The sequence below is a fragment of the Setaria viridis genome, chromosome 5 (assembly GCF_005286985.2).
Source record: "Setaria viridis chromosome 5, Setaria_viridis_v4.0, whole genome shotgun sequence".
Classification (NCBI taxonomy): Eukaryota; Viridiplantae; Streptophyta; class Magnoliopsida; order Poales; family Poaceae; genus Setaria; species Setaria viridis.
Window position 1 is genome coordinate 39046747 of NC_048267.2, and position 22892 is coordinate 39069638.

At 41.6% G+C, this 22892-nt stretch overlaps 2 protein-coding genes across 2 annotated transcripts; one reads left to right on the forward strand and one right to left on the reverse strand.

Moving 5' to 3' along the window:
* Positions 1-155: 155 nt before the first annotated feature.
* LOC117859043 (beta-glucosidase 5) lies at positions 156-6056 on the reverse strand. The gene is made up of 11 exons (XM_072293758.1): positions 5755-6056; positions 3655-4820; positions 3490-3561; positions 3289-3376; positions 2936-3206; positions 2718-2850; positions 2294-2506; positions 2071-2099; positions 1791-1896; positions 1145-1232; positions 156-926 (listed from the first exon to the last, which is right to left on the reverse strand). Exons 2-11 carry the CDS (start codon positions 3719-3721, stop codon positions 695-697), a joined length of 1299 nt encoding a protein of 432 aa, XP_072149859.1. The 5' UTR covers positions 3722-4820; positions 5755-6056; the 3' UTR covers positions 156-694.
* A 1554-nt stretch (positions 6057-7610) lies between these two features.
* On the forward strand, positions 7611-22350 carry LOC117855842 (probable ADP-ribosylation factor GTPase-activating protein AGD14). Its single transcript, XM_072293759.1, is given in 19 exon segments — positions 7611-8017; positions 8699-8760; positions 9185-9272; positions 9362-9423; positions 9512-9605; positions 9834-10265; positions 10375-11295; positions 11377-11508; positions 11588-11704; positions 12090-12170; positions 12767-12912; positions 12914-12942; positions 13007-13055; positions 13343-13395; positions 19703-19912; positions 20308-20413; positions 20995-21085; positions 21180-21242; positions 21449-22350. Coding segments are annotated over 19 exon segments (3498 nt in total). The 5' UTR covers positions 7611-7921; the 3' UTR covers positions 22115-22350.
* Positions 22351-22892: the final 542 nt, after the last annotated feature.

Consider the following 22892-nt stretch of genomic DNA (forward strand, 5'->3'; position numbering starts at 1 on the left):
ATTGATTATAATTAAGATCTAAATATTCGATGTGACGAGAACTAAACTTTAATCACGAGACAATAACGACGGACAGGAGAGACAGGTAACATCAGGAGATCACATCATGAGATCACTCGAAAGAAAGACACTGTGCGCCGAGATGGATATTTCAACTTCTGAATCCTGTGGCCCGAGAAGTACGCGGCAACTACCACCTCCGTGACATGATTTCTGCTTCGATTTCTTGCACAAGGGACGCAGTTCCAATTTCAACTTCTCATAGAGGAACAATTTCAATTTAAATTTCCTGAAGCTCGTGCCAACTCTCGGCTCTGCGAGACCTGGGAGGATGAAGAAGAAGCAGAGGGCAGCTCCCTGATACGAACAAAGGGAGTGCTCCGAATCCTGCGTGAGCTCGACTGAACAGAAGAAAGGCCTGCAAATGTTTCGTTTTCTTCTCCCTCGGGCTGGTGGTCAGCCTGGGTTTGAGTTCTTATGTCGAAAACCATCTGTGTTCTTAGTTTACTGCAGCCTTTTCTGTTGTCGTTTGGCCTGTCAAAGCTTTGTGGTAAGCTGCTGCGAATGCAAATGGACTAGGAGTTACTTTGCCCCTGGAACTCTAATAAAAGGAAATTTTGTGATTGTGAGTGGTATAACTTTATATTACTCCCTCCCTTCCAAAATGATAACACTGCATTGAACTACACATGACTCATTGCTGAGCGTGTGATCCTGCATCGTCAAGCTCATTCTCTTCACGGATCTGGATCTCCTCCTTCTTGAGGAACTCGGAGTACCAGCGAGCAGAGAGCCTAGCTTGCCTTGGAAGCGCCTCGTCCTCGAAGTCGACGCGGTACAGGCCGTATCGCGACATGAATCCACTCAGGTACTCGAAGACGTCCATGAAGCACCATGCGAAGTAGCCTTTCACATTAGCTCCATTCCTGCAAGGTAGGGTAAGGATAAATCTGTCTAAACAGTAGCCGTTCCTGAAGAAGTTGTGTCTGAACAATTCATGGCATCGACGCACTGATATGATACTGCTGGGTTTTACGAGTTCTGGCTGTCCCTTATTATCATCCTTGGAAAGTTGCTAATTCGAGTTAAAATTTAGGTATCTATCTAAGGACCATAAAATCGTCTTACTGATTTGACATCTCACCTTAGCGCAGGCAGTGTCCTCCTTATGTTGTTCTTCATGTAATCAACCCTGTCAGTATCATGGAGGCTGCATTTTCTGGTTGCATAACCTAAAGACAAAGGACAGGGAAGAAGATATAAACAAATGATCCTTATGACATAAATGCATTGTTTTGGACAAGGTACGACCAAACTTTTCAGAACTTCAACTGTCAATAACTTTTGAAGTACCAGTTTGAAAACATATAAATCATATGGTAGATTTGGCCTAGACAATACTTTCATAATATCAAAGATTTGTTATGTTGTAAATATATTTTAATAGAAAATAGCGATCAAAGTAGCACATAAGATGTGGAAAGTAAAAAAACCATTGACTGGACCAAGTATACATTCTCACGGTGCAACTGGTTAGCAGAACACGCCAAAGAAGCGGTTCGCTGAGCCAGCCCGGATTCGAGTCGCGGCACAATCTTCTTAAGACAAAATCAGGGGACGTCTCTCCCCTTGGTCGATTTTTCTTGTTAAAAAAAAAAGGCATGTACGAGATGCATTGGTGTCTGGATAGTGCCTTTTGTTTTGGGAAATGACTGCACGGTGGTTTAGAGGTATTTCTTAGAATATCTGAACCAAAATTTTCGAGATCTACAGCAGGGAAATAGACTTACCTGTCTCTTGGATATAAATGGGAAGGTTCCCATAGGCTTCATTCAGGTACTCCACCAAAAGTTGTAATCCTTTGGGATCAGCCGGAATAGATGTTGTTGGGGCGTGCTCCAGTAAAATGAAAAGGCTGTATCTGTCACAAGTTTGAAAAAGTTCCAAATATTAGAAGATTTCAGTGTAGTTTTATCTAATCTCTCGTGTTAGATACCTAACTTCACAGCGTAATGTCTGAAACAACAGAAGTTATTAACGTCTCTGAATAATTGTCGACGGAAACTTTACCTGGCCAACGGGTGGATCTGTTCTTGAACCTGCTCCAGAAAATAATCATTTCGTTAGCTGCACCATCTGGTGTGACGATTTTGTAACATTGCAATAAGTTTCATAAACATCAATGCCATCGCTACGTATATGACACTAGATATATCAATAAAAAATCCCAGGGATATAACATAACTACGAGCAGTAGAAGGATAATCCTGTATTGACTGACTAATTGATTTACCTCTATATTCAGCAGCAATGTCCAGTGAGAAGTCGCGAATGCCTTTTTCTAAAGGGTGATCATTCACATAGAAAGAATAATAGTGGTTTATTCCAATGAAATCTATAGTACCCCTGATGGCTTCAGATTGGAATTTTGTGAAAGATGGAAGGCGAGAACCAACATTCTTCTTCATTGCCCGTGGATAATCTCCAAACACTATTGGTTCTAGTACTCCCTCCATCCCAAATTATAAGTCACTTTGACTTTTTTGGTACATCCACTTTGCTATGCATCTAGACATATTGTTATATCTATATACATAGCAAAGTGAATGTATCAAAAAAGTCAAAGCGACTTATAATTTGGGATGGAGGGAGTATCCTACAATCCACACATATTATTTCCCATTAGTTTTGTAAATACTTCACATTTCTGATGCAACAAGAGTCCAAAAGATACCAGCCAAGGTAAAAATCTCGAAATCTTTGAGCTGCTAATAAATCGGCAGTGGAGTTTGTTAACGGGTATGGCCACATTGTGTATATATTTATGCCAACAACTCCTTTTTGAATGGCCTACAAACCAAAATCATTTTATAAGGATCAATCCTGGATGTCAACACATTGCTAATGCTATGACACTAGTGTTGTTTGCATTTACAAGATTACTCATTTGATATTTTCCTCTGTACAGTCTGCTAGCTGACGCAAGTGCCAATAACATGTTATGGGCTGCTATATATGGTTCCACACTTGAGTTCCCCACAATACATTTTGTTACTCCGAATGGATCAGAACATCGTCCAAGTGGGATTTGTACAACATCATACGACCCGAGTGCAGCAACATTGACTTCATCCAGAGTAGTCCAGTACGACACCCTGTCGCCAAAGTCCTTGAAGCACACATCTGCATATGCTGTAAAATCCTCCCTGCATTACGCAGTGCCATTTGCAATCAGGAGCAGTTCATTCTTGGAAACTATCATTAACAGCTCAAGTCACTGGATCTTACACAATTCTGGGGTTTAACCATCCACCGTACTCGTCTTCCAGAACCTGAGGAAGATCCAGCTGGTAAATCATAACATGGACTTGGACGCCTGAAGAACCAAATAGCTATCACTATTGCTAATGCCAATACATTATCGATATGAAATAAATTTATGTTTTACCAGAATAATTCTATTTAATGATTATTTTAAAATAGACGTACCATGTCTCACTAGCTCATCTATAAGATTGTTGTAGTACTGTAACCCTTTTGGATTGATAGCTCCCCTTCCTTCTGTATATTTCAATTCAAGAAAGCTTAATTAAAAATACTGGAAACTTATTGCTGAGTGCATCATTAATTTCTTATACAAAGAAATGGTTGTACTTGGTATAAGCCTGGACCAGGAGATGGAGAATCTGTTAGGCGAATGTGCAACGGCTGGCACCACCATCCGTTTGGACGGCAACGACTCGCCGCTCTGGGCGCGCGCACGACGCCGCGGACTCGCTCGCCAACGCCCACGTCCGCGACGCGCCCGCGCGCTGGACTCGCTCGCCACGCCGTCCGCGATCCGCGCCACGCGCACGCTCCGCTCCGCCGCTGGCTCGCCAGTTCGTTAGGATGCAGAAGCTCCTGTACACTATATATGTAACCATATACCGATGAATACAAGCGTGATTGATCCAATTCCCTTCTACAGAATCTTTATGCCTCCAGGTTAGTGTCAGTTACGAGCTTGACATCATCCTGAAACATCAGATGGTTTAGGTCAAAGGAAACAACAAATCAAGTGTTTTCGTTTCAGAATTAATGCCAAACCATCTCCAAATTTTAGTAACAGTATGTCAGTACTTCAAGACAACAAGTTTTTTTTTTGTCAGGAATAAGGATAAGATTTTTTTTTATATTTAGAGTTTATTTTTTCTTAAAAATATTTAGAGATCAGGCGAAAGGTTAGTGTGGAGCAACTCCAAGAGGCTGCTAATCTTACCCCCAATACCTTTTTTAGGGAAAAAAGGAGAAAAAACGAACTCCAACAGTCCACCCAAACCTTCCCCAACTTTTTAGCAACGCTAAAAAACAGCCTACCACCGCGTATATTTTAGCGTTAGCATTCCTCCCCCAATCCTGATTCCCGCACGCTCGCGCGTCCCTTCCAATGGACCCAATACGATGACGTGGCCTGTTTTAAAATATTAGGGACTATTTATTAGCGATCTGCTGTGGATTGATTTGTTTTTGGAGGAAATTTTTTTTGGAAGAATTCCCAATACATAATTTTGGGAAAGAATTTTTTAGCGTACTCTTAGAGTTGCTCTATGGCATAGAACAAATCACCAGCTCCATCATAAAAAAATTGCCCTCGCTGTCAAAGAATTGTATAGGGCCAGAGATCGTGCTCTGCATATCTATAGTCTAGGGAAGGCTCTGGACATAGAATTGTTTAGGATCTGACGGCAGCAACGAAGAAAGATTTAGCTAATCTTTCACCTTGTACTTGTGGTACCCGTCGGCAGCTATATCGCCATTGCTTTTGTCTGGCATTCTCCCTGTTATAGAGATGAAAACATGGTTAGCTTAAATTAATGAAATAAAAAATGAATCGTTGCCATTAGGCCATTTCCAGTGCAATCCAAGAGTGTCACGTCTCACGTCATTTAAAGATATTTGAAACGATGAATGAAACAATGTCATGGTTTCATAGGTTAGCCATAACATTTAATTATGAAGCACGGGATTGGATGCAGTCGAATGAAATGAAACTCTTCCAATTGCAAAAAATCTGATGCGCGAACCTGCGTGAGTGAAGGTATCCCAGATGCTTGGGCTCCTACCATCCTCCGCAACGGCATAGAGATCATCAAAAGGAGAAAACTATGGGCCTGTTTGGTTCCAGGAGGAGTCTAGCCTGGCTCGCACCAGCCAACCTGGTTCCCCAAAGCCAGGCCCATTGCATGCAGGAGCATGGTGTTTGGTTGCCTGCTCGCACAGATCAGGCTCTCCCGAGAAGTTGTTTGGTTGCTCGGACGAGGACGGGTTGCATGAGATGACAATATATAAATAATTATCGTAATGGCATTTATTATGGGAAAACTATTATTTTATAGTTCTTAGTTTATCTTATTACTCCTTAATATTAATTGAAATATGTTAATATCATTTAACATGTGCTAATAATGTATTAATAACATCATTAGATGGCTAATGGCAGAAATGGCCGATTTCCTCACACCGGCAGAGTTGGCTGCGGAGGGAATCTTGCACACGCGGAGCCTGACCGAGCGGATATGCAAACTAAACAAACAGACAGTGAATCTTGCAGCCTGGCTAAGGTCTGCTGCAAGTAACCAAACGCCCCCCTGTATGTATCAAGATGATCAACGATTCGCGGACACACCAAGTTAACCGGCTTCGAGTAGAGCACACAAGGAAACCCCATGAATCCAATCCATGCACGGGAGTATTGATTGAATCATCCGTTACCTGATAAGCCGAGGTAGCGGATCCGAAGACGAAATCTTCAGGGAAGTCACCCTCGTGAACCCAAGAACGGGAGCCGCGCCGGGGGCCGAGAGGGGCAGCAGGAGGGAGATTGCGGCAACTGCGGCAGCCATGTCTTTCGTAAAGGCTCTGCGGTCTGCAGAGAGAGGACCGGACACGGAGTCAACGATTCGAATTCGAGGTGCCCTGCTTCCCACTTCCCAGCAGATAATGCAAAACACTTCGACCGGTGTCAATGGCATTGGCAGCAGGCCCAGCAGCCTCCGAAGGCCACGTCAGTGTCAATCTCGAGTTTTATATCCCGAAATGGTATGACCACTAGAATTCCGCATGCCCCGTCGGGACGGAGATCCGGTGCAGCGCGATCTGAGCCGTCCGTTTTCAACGGTGGACGGAGACGGGCGATGCTACAGCCGACTGCTACAGTACTCCATCCTTTTCTGCTCCGACTGCTACAGTAGCACTGCTTAATGCCCCGTTTGAATTAGATTGTGGATTTTAAAAAATTGGATTTTGGATAGATTTCCAAAATCTGGATTCTAGGCATTACTATGCTGTTTTTTTCTCTAATATTGCTACATTTTTAAGGACAATTAATGTTATTGGTTAACCACTAGTTGTCCATAGCATAGAAGGGGTGATGATTTTCCAAAGGAAAAAAAGATATACCTTAATCTCATCATGTGTTTGGCTATCGTGCTACGGAGGTCTTATAGTTGCCACCTCTAAGTAAATCGTCGTAATGGAGATAGTTGCAGATAGAGATGATAGCGGGGCTGTAATTTATGATGTTACGAGGGATCGGAGGTAGGGAAGCATCGACGAGGGAGGTATAGGAGGCTGAAAAGAAAGAGATCGTGTGTGGTTCAAATAATAGATACATAAATATTTGACCACAAGAAACGTAATCGAATTGAGGCAGTTCGCTAGGAGGTTTCTATTAATTAGCCGTGCACATCAACCATTAGTTGCATGTGGTAGTTGTCTAGTTGGTGGCGGATTTTACAAACGTGTCACGACATGTGGAAATGAAGGCATACACTTCGTCACTTTATGCACCATTTTGGTGCAAATAAAACGAATTCTTAGATAAGGCTGAAGTAGGAGTTATCTACAATATTAGCAAGCTAAAGGGATGTCATACAAATTGACCATTTCACTTCCATAATGCAGCCCGAGTTTTGGGATAATTGTTCATTGTTTGAGACAGAACTTAGTTCAGCAAGCTACATGTTCAAAATAATGAGAACAATGAGAAGTGTCCAAACTTAAATATGTAGGCAGGAGGTAACCATCCAAATTCTTAATTGGTGCATGGAAAGGTCATTCCCCGTCATCTGAAACGGATGAGATAAGGAAAAATTCATTTTCGACTAGCAAAATTTAAAACACTAATTTTTACTCCATCCATTCTAAAATATAAGTGTTTTTAGTTTTACCTTAAATCAGATTTCTCAAAATTTGATAAAATTTATAAGAGTACACTAACATTTAAATATCAAATTGGTCCGCTAAACCTACCATGAATATATATGGTTTGATAATATATTATTCATGATTTTCTTTATGAATTTAATTAAAGTTAAAAAGAATTTGAGTTGCGATAAAAAAACGATCTACATTACAAAACGAAAGGAGCAGTACTTTATTAAATGAGAGAAACAGCCGACATGTACAGCTTGCTGATCATGATCCCAGAGGAAACAGACAAATGGTCGCATTTGACCGTTATGCTTACGGCATCGCACGGAGTGTACTTTGCTTGCCGTCGTTTCTCGCAGGAAATCAATTTGACGCCACGACGCCGTTAAAACCTTTTTCCGCGTAAAAAAAAGGGCCCGGACCCGTGGGCTTCCAGCCACTAATCCCCAAAGCCAAATTTCTCGCTTCGCCTTCCCTTCCTCCCATCTCTCTCGAGGCTCGCCGTCGCCGCCCTTCCCATTCGTCTCCTCCTCCTCCTCTTCTCCACCTCCGCAAAACCCTAGCCGCCGACCCGTCCAATCCCCCCACCAGCGCCCAAAATCGCGGCCCCAACGAGCTAGGGCTCGCCAATCTCTGGCCGGGCCCGTTGAAATTTCCGGTCGGCCTTTCTCGGGTGAATCCTTCAGTTTTTTTTTCCGGGGGGATTGTTTGATTTCCGCGGCGCACGATGGGGAGCCGGAGGGAGGAGGAGAGGAACGAGAAGATCATCCGCGGCCTCATGAAGCTGCCGCCCAACCGCAAGTGCATCAATTGCAACAGTGCGGTAACCCCTCTCGCCCGTTTGCTTCGTTGCTAAGCTGATTTGAGCATCTGTTCTGTTCTGCTTCGCGGATCGCTGCCAGGGAGGCGGCGGAATTCGTCCATCGATTGGAATGTTAGGCAGTTAGCTCAGATTTGCGAAAATTTTATCGAGTCTATTCTGAACTTTGGCTTCAAGCTGTACCTGTTGGTTAAATGATAATAACTTGGTCCTTTGTTTTCTATATCTGATTATAGAGAATTCATTGCTCTTACTTTTTTATCACATGAGAGGTATATGGACCCTAGGTTACTTCAGATTGGGAAACTCGTAAATGTTGCTGCCATTTTGTGACGCACAATTGCTGAATTGGGTTGTTAATAGATAGTTGTTTGATCTATTTAGACCTCCTTAACTTTCATCAACTTTGCTGTCGGTATTTGAGGATTAAGTTGCTTAATTTACAGTATTGCTGAACTTTCAGTATTCACATGTGTAAGGGTGACTTGTGTTGCCTTTTATCAGTTTAATAATGTAGCACAACAGTAGATTAACTTGTGTTGCTTTCTTTCATTGAATAACTTTTGTTGAATACCTACTTTTGCGGTGCAGCATAAAAGATCAGGGACACATTCTGTCCCAGCTACCTGTCCAATTTAATATCATTCTCTTGACTTAACTCAAATCAATTTTGTTTTTTTACAGGGGCCACAATATGTATGTACCAATTTCTGGACCTTCATTTGCCTGTCATGTAGTGGAATTCAGTGAGTATCTTTTCCCTGCCAATTTTCAGCAGCTCGTCCTTCCTTTTATCCTGCAACTCTCTTATTAGTTCTATTCGGTATTGACTTTTGATAGAAAATGTATGTTGTGGTAGTTGATGCTTCTAACAAGGCATACAATAAGAATGTGCCTCAGATGAATTAACAAAAATGGTATTGTCTGCTGTCCATATATTATTGCAAATCTACATTTAAGGGTCCACTTTGTCGTAGTCCTAATAGAACTTTCTGTCTTCCATTCTATGACTCTTCTCTTTGGATATTTTGCTTGCACATGCAATAGTTTGGCTTAGAGAAACAGATAACCAAATCCTGCTATTTCAAGCTAGTTTACTACGCTTTTAGCTTTTAGGTCCGCTGTCTTTTCTTGACATTAACTCCTTGACGTCTTGTGTGGGATATGCAGCCGTGAGTTCACTCACCGTGTTAAGTCGGTGTCAATGTCCAAATTTACTACCCAAGAAGTGCGGGCTCTTGAACAGGGGGGTAACCAGGTAACAAAAGCACCCACAACTAGTCTATGATGTTACCTCTAGGGCACCCTGTTCAGCTTTTATGACTTAAATTGAGGTAATGACTGCAGCAAGCTCGCGACATCTACCTAAAGGACTGGGACTGGCAACGAATGAGGTTGCCTGTCAATACGTGAGTTTCGTTTCATTCTCTAGTTTTTATGGGTACTTATTTTTTTTTGGTTCTCCGAATAATGTTATATGTGTTATTGCCTCTGTAGCAATCCTGATAGGATAAGGGAATTTATCCGGGCTGTTTATGTGGACAAGAAGTATGCTGGTGGGTCCTCTAACAAACCAGCCACAGATAGTGAGGTAATGAGCTAACGTGTCTTGTGGGCACCGTTGTATTGTCCTTTATCTAAGTGTAGTGAGAAACTGAAAAAAGTTATGAATATATATATTAATAGTTGCATTATCTTTGTCTAACCTGTGAACGACCATAGTCCATATTGCTGTTCCAGCTAATTCCAATCACCAGTCCAGATATTCCTGCTGAAACTTCCATATGTCAGTTTTAACTGTAGTTTCCATTTTTGGCAGAGTGTGAAAAGCAATGAAAATGAAATGAGGAGACCTAGTTCCTATCATTCATACTCCCAAAGTCCACCTTATGATTTTCAGTATGAAGATAGAAGATATGGCAAGCAAGTTGACACGCTTGCTCGCAGGCCTTCAGATAGGGCACTCTTCGACGGGAAGCTTGGCAACTTCTTATTCAGTCCAGGTCGTTTGCGAGATCAGACGAATGAAGACCAATTTGCTAATGAAAGTTCAGGGTCAAGGTTTTCCGACTTTTCAGCCTCAAGCACTGGTGACTTTAGAAATGATGTCCTTTCTCCTAGCTCTCAAGAGACAGGGTACAGTAGTCCTTCTGTCCATCATTCAAGAAACATCTCTGCTGAAAATCCTCAATCCCAGAAACATCCTAATGTAACTTCACAAATAGATTTCAATGGAATTCGACGCTCACAGGTTTTTGACTCTTATGTTCCCCTCCCGTTCCAGTAAATGCATTTTTGACGTAGAAACTCCTCCAGGTACAGAGGATTAGATATAATTTGTTTATTCTTTACATGTGCAGCGAACAGGTTCTTCTGGAAGTTTTGGATCATTCGATGGTAGCTCAGTGTCTAACAAATCAGTTGAATCAGGTTACCCGCCTGATGCACCAACAGAAAAGTCAGTGCATTCTGCAGTAAACCATCAGACCGTGGCTTCTCCTGTGGCAAATTCAACACAACTATATGCCTTGCCACCCAACAATCACAACTTGATACCTCAGAAACCTGCTGATTTTGGTAGCCAAACCACTGCCAGTAGGAAACCTGTGCAACATGGTAGGGCTCAGACTGAAGCTGCGGTGCCGCCACCTGTCCCAGCACAACCAACAACTTTCACACCTCTTGACCTCTTTGATCAATCAACTGTGCAACCACCTGTCACTTCTGATGCACCGATAGATCTGTTTGCTGGCTTTAATGAACAGTCATCAGCTTCTCATAAAACAGTTAATTTAGGCAGTCATTTTGATGTCGCCAAAGAACCTGCCCATAATGGTGTCGTTCAGAAGACAGTGGTACCATCAGCTGAAGCGCTCACCACATCTCATCCTGTTCCCCAAGATTTCTTTAGTCTATCAATTTTGCAGGAACCAGCAACTTCCTCACCCCCTCCACCGATTGACCTGTTTGCTGGCTTTGACCAAGAACTGCCACAGTTATCTAGTGTTCAGCAAATTCCATCAGCAGCTACATTGCCTGCTAACGGTGGATGGGCTTTCTTTGGTGCACAGCATGGATCTTTAACATCTGTTTCAAATGTGCAAGCTCAGAAGCCCGCTGCATTCCCTCTATCTGATGGTATTGCTAAAGGAATTGATCAATCAACATTGCCAACTTCACCACCAAATACCATTGGGTCACAAAGTACTCCGTCTGTGATGGATAACTGGAGTTTAAATGCTGAAGAAGTGAAGATCTCTGTCCCCAAAGAAAATTCTCAGGTAAAATCATTTGGCATATGAGGCACTTAGCGCTTTGTTATAGCTTCACATGTTTAGTAACTTTTTCCTTGTTGTTTATAGTCTTGGAATGCCTTTGGTGAATCTATTCAGAGCCCATCAAATAGTCTGTTCACATTTAACACTATGTCTCAAGTAGCGCCTCATCAGTTCACTTCATCTGGCGCTTCATATGCTGAATCCAGAATTCCACAGGTACACAAGTTTCAATTAACGACTTGAAAAGTGCATTTCTCAAAGAAGGCTAGGCTGAATATTCTCAATTATTCTTTAGGATTCAGCTGGGGGTGAGACTGAAAGGCCAACTCCTGGGGACATGTTTTCTGATTTCAACGTTTCACCTGTTGAGATGGCTGGACCATCGTTTCCTGCACAACTTGAATCCCATCTGGTATGGAGCTTCCTTACTTGCTTGGCAGTAGTTTCATTTTTATTGAGAGCAAACATGCCTGGACATCTTAAAATATTGTGTTTGACATATAATGTGTATTTTCTTTTGTTTCTTGGGGTATATTTTGTGAATATTATCTATCTTATCATAAAAGTTAAGGAAATATTATTAGTAAGATAATTTTGTGTTTGGACTATGCATTCTGAGGTGCCCCTATGCATGCATGCACCGCCCTTCATGGGTTCTTGCATATATGCCATTTAGTTGCTTTGCATGTCCTCTATTTTCCTGTAATCTGCATTCACCTACAGTAACTATTTTCCCATCTTTTAATGTCGAAATGGATCAACTTATGTCTTTAACGATTCTTGTGAATTTTATTCAGGGCGGTGTGGTGTCTAATCCTGGAAAATCAACAAATCCATTTGACATAGCATTTGAATCTGATGTTGACGCCAACGACATGGTATCGATTTTTATTTTGTGATTTACAATTGCACTAATTATAACATGGGCCAGCAATTCTGTTGCTTATACTTTTATTTGTGAGCTCCTTTATTATTTGAAACAGCAGTATTTGTGGCTCAACCAAATATATGTTAATATGATTAGGGGCTTAAATGAAAACTGTATGAAAGAGCCAACTTCACTTAGTTGACTTACGATGCTTCAAATAGAACTACAGTGTAAGAATTACAATTTACAAATCTGGGTTTTTGGATGCTCTTACCCATCCTCCTTCTAAAGCAAGAGTAAGCAATATTCAATCTCTTCAAAATTTCCATAGAGGTAATCTTTCCAGCAATCCTAATTAGAAGAAAATATGCGTTCCTAATTTCCTTGACTTTATGCACAAGTTTGGAAGAAAAGGAAATTGTTCACAGATCTTGTGTTCTTTTTGTTTAGTATGTGATACTAGCCCATCCAAGAACCCAGAACTAGTATTTTTACATTTTGTTTTTTGTTCTTGACATGCTAACCAGAGAGCAGCTTTTCCCATGTTGCTAAATACTTTTTTTTGGTTTTCCCTTTATTCCCTGAGTTTTTTGTTCCTCTTTTCAGTTTATGGACTTGACCTCGCTACAGGAAACATTACCAGATCCTCATACTACCTCAGATTATTCTGGGAGCTTAGCACACCCATGGATTTCTCATAATTCTGCGATGCCATATATTCCATCTGGGCCTCAAGGTATCTGCCCTTTGCACCAAACTAATCTTCATGCGCAAGTACACAAACACAGAAACATGGAAAACTTCGCTGTTAATGCTAAACATGATTCCTTTTTTAAAATAATCCAGGAGGGTTATCCTACGTTGCTGGACAAGACTCTCACATGTTGTAAGCTCCTTGAAATCTTACTTACAATTGGTAATACACATCACTTTCTAAATGATTACTTGTTACAGGAGCCCGACGAAACAAGGATCTTTTCCACCTAGGAATCCATTTGAGTGAGTGCTAGTAAAGAATGTGTTTTGCTGATAGTGGGGGGCAGAAGAGGAAGGCAATTGACAGCGGTTGAAACTGAAATGGATACTCGCGTGTAATATACTAGAAGCATTGAAGCAAATGTGTGTGGAATCTGAAAGCATGAGGTAAATATGTCGCTTGGATTTCATCGTTTACGCTCTCCTGTACTATATCAGAAAGGAATGCACAGAAATCTACATGGCAGGCATGCTGGAATTTTTTCCCCCAAGCAACAAGCTGTGTCCTCAAATTATCTGGACCGATGTATCTCTGGCAGGCAGTGCTGGTCAAACATCAAAATTTTCTTTCACCAGTTTGTCATTTGCCCATGAGTTGTGTTCATGTTCTTGTTAAATTCATGTCGTGATTAGAAAAGGAGCGGCATTTCCATAAATGACAGGATCATTACCCATATTGGTCCTCAATATAGTGAAAAGACGATAGTCCATCAAATGATTGCATTGCTGCCAGGTGTTGTGTTGTTCAGTAATAGTTATTACTTATTACCTTTGCTTTGTATGTTGAAGGGGCATGACTTCTTTCCTCAGCAACATCTCTAATCTTAATAAAGGAACATGGAGACGTACTCTCCAAGTGACCTAGTTTTCTTTTTTTAAAAAATAAAGGAGCATGTGTGCTTGTTCATTGGATAACAGATTTGTTGCAGCGGTTCAGGACTAAGTGTTACTTCGTTTTTGTGATACAGGTAGTTGCCCTTCATTTTCGTTCTGTTGTACAAGAGAGATTTCCAAGCTACTATGCTACATGTTCAAAGTTCTTAATCTGATTGCTGTGCCGAGCTTAATAGTAGCTGCATCCCTACAAAGTTCAGTTTTGTACCTCAACTACTCGATCATGTAATGACTTGAGGTTGAATTTTGTTGGTTAAGGTTTCGATTTTTTTTGAATTAAATGAGCCGTACAATAGTATTTTAAGTTGAATCACGGGGGGGAAAGATAATTTCGAAAGTGAACTCTGCTCGAGTGCTTGTCACACCCATCTCTACTTCTTTAGTGCCATGGCAAAGGTCATAAACCTTTTGGCAATGTCACATCAGGTGTGGGCGTGTGGCAAATGAATATGGTCACCTCATGGCAAAAACCAAAACGAAATGTCACGATTAGAGCACTGCAGAGAGCACTGGGGCGCGTTTGGTTAGTTGCAGATAGCGCAGCCTGGCTCTGGAGATGCAGGATGCGAGAGTTTGGTTGGCTCGATACCTAGCTGAACCTGAACCTGGTTCTCGGCGTGCAAAACGGCCGAGCGAGCCTGGCTCCCCGGAAACGAAAATGAAATGCGTTTCTCGGCAGCCTGGCTCGCGCGGGACGCGAGGACGTGCGCGGCAGTTGAGGGCGCATGCAATATTAGAAGAAACCGAACATCCGATGTGCTTATCTTGTACCTGCTCATTCATGCAATCAATCACCAAAGTCTGGTATGCATAGGGTCCGTTCCAGTAGAGACTGGTTACTTTGCCACATCACCAATGTCATACGGTCAGTGCCGGTCCTAAGATTTCGAGGGTCCTCTGACGAACTTATCGCGACGGCCCTTCTAGACTATATATAAATCTTATAATATATAAGCGCTAATTTTTCTTGCAAAGTGAAAACAAATCTAATGATATATTTTTAATTTAACATGTTTGATAATTATCGAGAAAAACTAATATGATTACCTTAAGGAAGAGTAGATCTCCATAATATCCATTGCTTCTCATAAAAAGATAGTTCTTCGGGCGTTTCTTGATGCAAAATCATCAAGGACGGTATTGAGATCAATAGTGTCCAAGATATCCCTCTCGATGGTGCATATAGCCAATCCATTTAACCTTTCTTGTAACGTAGTTGATCTCAAATAATTCTTCAACAACTTCAATTTTGAGAAACTTCTTTCGGCCAAAGCTACAGTCACATGTACAGTTAAAAGGATTTGATAGGCAACTGAAATATTTGGATAGCAATCTGCAGTTATAATAAACTCCAAAATCTTAAGCGCTGACATCAACGAATCTGGCAAAGTCACTTGTAGCATCTTTAATTCTGAGAAAAAATCATTAATCTCAACATCGGATAATTACTTGTAGCATCTTTAATTCTGAAAAAAAATCATTGATCTCAACATCGGATGAGTTATCATGAGAAAATGTTTCCACAAAATTCTTGCAGCGCAGCCAAAGATCAGCTTCATCCAAAGATTTCAAATTTTTTGAGTTGAACAAAAACCCAAAAATGTTATCAGATTCTTTCATCTGCTCAAATCTACTAGTCAATGAAGCAATTGCAGCATCAATCATAATATTGAAGTACTCTACTCTAAATGAGTCCACAGCATATCGTTGTATTTCCTCATCTTGATCATCTTGTTCATCAAAATGTTTCTTTCTCTTTTCTTGACGTTTTGTACGAAATTTTGACTCTATATCCATTTCATATGCAATATTTTTTGCTGTATCCATACTAGAAGTGAAACCTCCATCTTTGTACTTCTTAAAATATGATATGACACCTTCAATATGTTTGGGAGTATCATCTATACTCACAATTTTAGATTGCAACTTCTTGCTCATCATATTTATAGAGAATAAAATATCGTGCCAAATAACCAAACCAACTAAAATTTTAAAATTCTCCAGTGCACTCATCAAAGATTGACATTCACTAACTGCCATTGGGTCATCAGTTGAAGCCTTCTCTAGCGCTATTAAAGCTGATCTTATTTGAGGAGTTTGGAATCTGATAGCTTGAACATTTTTTATTCGGCTTTCCCAGCGTGTATTAGACCATGACTTAACTATCAATCCGGGGACATTATCCACCGAAATCTTCCACCTTTTGTAGATTTTGCAAACAATGTGTATATACGTTGGATGAGATAAAAAAAAGAAATAGCTTGCCTGCAAGATTTAACAAGTAGTAAGTTTCAAATTTTTCCCAAATCATGGCATATTATATGAAAACAATGTATAATAGAAATAATAGTTTACCTGCAAGATTTTTTCATATCACAAAGAGTAAGATTCAGATTATGAAATGCACACGATATGTATAGTGCTCTTCGATCAATTTCAAGCAAGTGCTTCTGAACACCTTGATGAGGACCTATCATATTTGAACCATTATCATAGCCTTGTCCTCTCACATCATCAATATTCAAATCAAGAGATGTCAATACATTTTTTTAATTCATTAAAAAGACCCAATCCTCATGTGTCATCTACCTTCAAGAACTCTAGGAAGAACTCCTCTACCCTTAGAACATTCCTCGACAAATTGACACACCGAATAATTAGAGTCATTTGGTCTTCATGGCTCACATCTGGAGTACAATCTAAAATCATAGAAAAATACTTGGCATCCTTAATGATCTTTAATATAGTTTGTTTCACACAATCTACAAGAAGAGAAATCATCTCATTCTGAATTTTATGCCCAGGATAATGATGATGAATCTCACTATTTTGAATCCGCCTAATATGGTCTTGCATCACAGGATCAAATTCACCCATCATTTCAACTATGTCCAGAAAGTTACCATTGCTATCTTGATATAGTTTCTCATTTTTCCCTCAAAAAGCCAAATTAAGTTTAGCAAAAAACTTGACAGCAGAAACAATTCTTACTTAAACTTGTCTCCAATGCTCTCTCTCCTTTGCAATTTCCCATTGCAAATCATCATCAATTATTTTATTTTTCTCAACCTCAGCCTAAGTTCATTCCAAGTATTCATGTTTGTTATATGCTCAACACTATTCTCATGTTGCTTGAGTCTAAGACTAAGATGTTTCCAGTCCCTCAATCCGTCATGTGCTAGCAAATTTTTGCTCTGACTTGATTTGAACAATTTGCAGTAAAAAAAAACTTTGCCCACATGTTTAAATCAACCATTTTCTATCAACCACCTCACCATTGCCTAACTTTCTGGAGTAGTAAGCATATGAAAAAGGTCTATTAAGAGCATCTACAGGGAACTCAAGATTCAATTCTCTCACCGACCCCTTTTCAATCAATATATCTCTACCCTTATTATCAAGATTTCCCTAAGTTCTAGGATCAAAGACATCATCAAGAGAATCTTCTTGTACGTCATCAATTGAATTTTCAGGTTGAGAGGAAAGCTGTAAATTTTCATTCTATGTAGCATCATCAATGGTATCAACTTGTTCACTTAAATTATCATTAACTTGTTGCTACCCTTATTCTTCAATATCAAGTGCATCTACAGGATTATCATCCGGTACAACACTACTTGAAGTAAAAAAACTTATGTATAGCATCTTTTTTAGATTCAATAAATTGACCTTCTAGTTTTTTCTTTTTTTTTCTGAGGCTCCGACAAATGTTTCTTAGGCTTAAATTAGAAGAAAAACACGACTATATGAGTACTGAGTACTAGAAGTCTGAAGTAATTAATTTAAATTAAAAAACAATCAAGGAAAAAAAATACCTAGGGCTAGGACCTGATCAGCTGATGAACTAATGATTGATGAAGTGATGATCGATCAGCTGCAGTGATCGGAGGGCCTGATCGCCGCCAAATCATCAAGAAAACCACAAGAGCAAAATTAGCATCCACAAAAAGCACCAGCGTCGCAGGAAAAAACCCCCAAGCGGGCGTCGGGCGATGAGGCGTTGACCGACGGAAGCACGCACTCATCGACGGTCGGCGGAGGCGTGGAGCGAGGCGACGTCATGGAGCGGTGGAGGGGCAGGGCGCCGACGAGGTGGAGGGAGCGGACGCGGACGGTTGGGGTTTTTACTTTTTAACGCGACCGCCGCGGTGCCGCGATCAGATCGGCTGCCGCCTTGGCGCCTCTTCGCATTCGCTTCATGTTTAGACTTGCTGCGGCCTCTTTGCTGTGTACGGTCGGGGGTCTGTGTGTATACCTACAGTATACCTGGGTCTGGACCCCTCCTTCTCATGGGTCCTCGGCCGTCGCAACTCTCGTACCTTTCTAGGGCCGGTATTGCACACGGTAGATTTTTTTTTTGGAAAAGTTGGAGGTGAGTTTTACTTTCAAAATCTTGCAAGAAAAGTTCGAATAGTAGAAATTTTTCATTAATTTTTTTGAGAGAATTTTGATTTTTAAACGTCGCGGTGATGCAACAGCCTTATACGATACGGGCACGGTCAGAGTCTCAGAGAGCGTCCAGCCTTCGTCTCCGCGCCGCTGGAGTCCTAAAACCCTACTACCCAAAAATCTCCCCAGTCCCCCACCCCACCGTCATCGCGCGGCCAGCCATGCGCCCCTTCCACCCTCCCCGCCCCAACCCCAACCAGCCCCACCGCGGGCGGCCCGGCGGCGACCCGGGCCCGCCTCACCTCCCCGGTGCCCCCATGCACCCCTCCTTCCCGCCGCCCGTCCCCAACCTCGCCGCCGCCGCCAACCCCATGGCCGCGGCGGCGGCGGCCAACCCTTTCCTCGCGCTGCAGCTCCTCGGCCAGGCGCAGCAGCTCCAGAACCTCGGCTTCCTCGCCGCCGCCGCGCTCCAGCAGCAGCAGCAGCAGCAGCAGCAGCATGCGCCTTTCTTCCCGGGAGGGTTCACGCCGAACCCCAATCAGTTCGCGCCCTACGCGGGCGGCCCGCCGCCAGCCGGTTTCAATAGCGGCGGGGCGTTTCGGCCAGGCGGTGCTGGGGTTTTCGGGCCGCGACCGCCGAGGCCCATGATGAGCCCTGCGGGGAAGGGTTCCAACAACAACAACAACGCTGGTAGTGTCGGAGCCCCAAAGCCGATTCCGATTCTCAATGTTGGGAAGAAGGACTACAACAACAACGCCAGAAGCGGCGGCACGCCGAGGCAGATTCTCAACGATGTGAGGAAGGAGCGGAATAACAGTGGTGACTGCAACGGCGAGGTGATTGAATCCTTTGCCGTTATTTGTTGGGATTCATCAATAGGGTATGAACTAACACTAGGATTTTAGCTTTATGATTATCAGTGCACACAGGAGTTTGCTGATATATGTGTTATTCGGTCTGTTGCATTTGCTTAGCATAGCATTTTTTATCTGCAGAATGGTGCCTTTTGATGGATGTTGGTAGGAACAATTAACATTAAGATGACACTCTATATGCTCATCATTCCAATCATTGTGCTGGGTGCCAAGCATCATTTTCAGTAGATAAATCACACTGTACTGCAATCAAATAATACATGTTTAGCCTGATAACTGTTGCTGAGTTATCTGATCTTCCATAACTATTTTCACCAAGTGCCCCTATGAGCAAAACTAACTCAGTTCTTAATGCCCTGTTTGTTCATGTGCACAATGGTTCTCTGAAGCTTTTGGTGTTCTAGTTCTATTCCTCTTGTACTCATTAACTTTTCATGGATTGGTGTGCACGCAACTGTTGATGGTTCCTTAGACCTTTAGGAGTGTGTATATATATTACCATCTGTAAAGAACTCTGTAGATGATTTTCACGTCATAAGCCATAATTTATTCTGTTTCAAGTGTTAATTTTCCAATAAAAAAGCTTTTCTATGATCTTTTTTCCATTAATTAAAGAATGTACCGATTCATTTAATTTCTGATTTGTTGAAATTACAACAGGTAAACCACTTTGAGAATAAAACAGATGGCATATCTAATTTTGCATCTGAAAATGGGAACAGAACAACATATCAGAAATCCCGATTTAACTCTGGAAGAGATGGTAGAGATGTCAGGCAATTTGGTGCACCTAGAGGGAGGGGAAGAGGAAGGCACTACAATCAAGGTCGTGGAAGAGGTAGTGTGATTTATGACACACAGTTAACTATACAGATCTTTTTTTTTTGGTCTCCTCTTGCTTTGAACATGCATATTACAATGGCCAAATTAAACCATTACTACCTTCTCTGCATAGTGAGAGTTGGGATCATATGTTTTGTACTGAAGCTATGCTCAGTGTTCATCATCAAGCTGGTATGTCTTTGATTTTTGCAAGACTGGAATGCATTCTTTTTCTAACAAAATGTAAACTAGCATGTCCATTCTCCTAACCTGGAATTCTTTGAGAGAAAATGTCTTTTTAAGCTCCATTTTTCTTGTACTCTTCTATATCTGCCACATTTGTTTCATCATCTTTCTTATTAATTGATATCTCTCCAACTAACTAGCATGATTATTTCTTCACTTTATCAGGAAACAACAACTGGGGAGACACAAAATCCAACTTCATGAGCCATGAAAGTCTAGCATCAGGGCGTCACAGTGATGTTCCAGCTCCGGCATCAGGCGGACACCGAAAGTATGCATTACCGAATGGTGTATTTTGTTGTCAATATCATTGGTATTAATAAGAACCCTTTTTTCCGTGTCTGATGCGTATTAAGAAGAACCCTATTATGTGTTAGCTGGCATCTCTTCTAGTTTGTTCGTAGTTAAAAATGACCTGCAGACTTCTTTATTATACCCTTTACCACATTTTAGTGTTAAGTGCTTGAGTATCTTGGGTACAACATCCACTTCTCAGCTATTATGATTATGCTGCCGTCAAACCATCAGAACTTATGCCTTTATTCTGAGAATATTTGAAGCATGCGAATGCTTCTCTAATCTCTAGTGATGTTATAATCCTTTTATGTATGTATTGGAAAAGGCTATAGTCTAGGACAACATGTTGAACAAGATGCCCTCAACCTCCTAGGCTACAGCCTCCTAGTTATTCTACATTCACTTTCTATTGGTGCTTTTGAGATTTGTGCCTTCGAAGTCTGACTGCTTGATCTTCCTATTCTTTTGTTGTTGTACAAATACAATTTAATTATAGGCTTGCCACTTCCTATTTCTTAGGCAACATACAGATAATATTTTAACATATACTTGCAGGCGCCCTTCTATAATTTATGATGCAAATGAAGTTAAACAGTGGGTAGAAGCACGGAAGAAAAACTACCCTACAAGCGTCAATATAAACAAGGTTCATATTTGTACTTATGCCTCCTTAAGCCTGAATGACTTCATGTCTGCATGAAAGAACGTTACTGACCAACTGCTTGTGCTCCATAATGCAGAAGTTGTCTGAGAGTCACTTAGATAATCAAAACAAGGACAAAGATGCCCAGCTGCGACGCCAGGTGATCTAATAGTTATTATGGATTTATGACCATGATGTCCCTCAGTTTAAAATGAAAATATTTGTCTATAAATGGTCGGTAATTAGAATCGTTGTCCACAGCATTCAAGTAGTGGGGATATGTCTGTGGATGTTACAATTCCTTTATTTCGACCTGGAAATGAATATTGGCCCGGTTCTTATATGCAACCATTTTATTTGGTGCAGGAACTGAAGGAAGTCCTAGCAAAGCAGCAAGAACTGGGTCTTGAATTACCTGAGTTACCACCTGGCTATCTATCTGAAACTGAGGATCAAGGCAATGAAAAGAAAAGTAATTGGAAAACTCAACGCAGGGATTCTCGTTTTGAGAATCGTGGCAATACTAGCAAAAGACCGAGGTATGAGCGTGGAGAGTTTCAGTCTAAAAGATCCAAGGTATGGAACCGCACTCCTAGCAATGATGGTGCATTGGCTAAGAGCAGAGAACCAACCCTCCTACAGAAGCTTCTTAGCTCTGATATCAAAAGGGACAGGCATAGGCTTCTTCACACATTCAAATTCATGGCCTTGAATAATTTCTTTAAGGACTGGCCTGATAAGCAGCTGCAGTTTCCCATTGTTAAGGTGAACCAGATTGAAATTGAAGATAATATTACCACAGGCAACTTAGATGACTTGGAGAATGCTGAGATGGCCAAGGTCAGCAGCCTTGATACAACTGTAAATGGTGTTAGGAAAGAGTTGAGCTCGATTGATGAAGAAACTGGTATTGCTGACCACAATGATGACGACGAAGAGGATGGTGCTAGTGCGGACAGCAGAGACGAGGATGGGGACGAGGACGCAGATGAAGAGCAGTTTAACGAAGCCGAAGATGATGCGGCTGCCTGAAATTTTGACTGAACCGGGTATCTGAAATACCTTTTTTTTTCTGTGTGTGTAAAGTTGAGCGCGCACAATGCATTCTATCGCTCTTCGTAAATTCCTGGCGAGGTCTCATGTTTGAAGAAAATACATGTAGTTGAATTATGCGGAAATGTTCTTTCTGAACAAAAGCATAAAAAAAAGGTGCGCACAGGAGTTACGAGACCCCATCGTGACTATCGCACAGCAAAGTTTGCTCTGAATATGCCTTGGAGTAAAGGTCAGTGGCACTGTTAAATTGTTAATGCAGGCAACGCCCGACGACACGCGGCGGCGTTGTCTTTTGAAGAAAACCACCTGGCACAGTGGCAGTCTGGCACCCCAGTAGTTTTCTAAAATGAAAACAATTATCATCAATTGCTATGAAATTGATATCGTAGTAAAAGACATTTGAATACTGATCTATCCATGTAACTTTATGCATTAAGCATGCATATGATTTAATGAATTGTTAATTAAAATCTATATAAATTTGACTTTTGAAAATCCTAACGCACCTACTAATCTCAAACAGAGAACTAGCTACAATCCTTACTGCTTCAACGTGCAGTGATATCATGCCATGTCGCTTTGGTCGTGTCGACATGCCATGCCGGAGCGCTTTTACTCCGCCTTCACCCTCCCGAGGACGGCGCTTGAATGCCGCCAGAGAAGCCGAGATTTGTCGCCCGATTCGGTCCCTCAGCTGATATTTTTGGCGCGCACTAAAGGCGGCGCACACACGGCGCGCTTCCTCCTCCCCGCT

Bases quoted from the DNA above. Each gene is read 5' to 3' on its own strand.
- LOC117859043 (XM_072293758.1), bottom strand. From the start codon at position 3,721: ATGGTGGTGCCAGCCGTTGCACATTCGCCTAACAGATTCTCCATCTCC. The intron at 3,207-3,288 runs GTAAGATCCAGT...TGCGTAATGCAG, and splicing joins TGGTTAAACCCCAGAATTGT to GGAGGATTTTACAGCATATG. The intron at 2,100-2,293 runs GTAAATCAATTA...TTTCTGGAGCAG, and splicing joins CATTGCTGCTGAATATAGAG to GTTCAAGAACAGATCCACCC.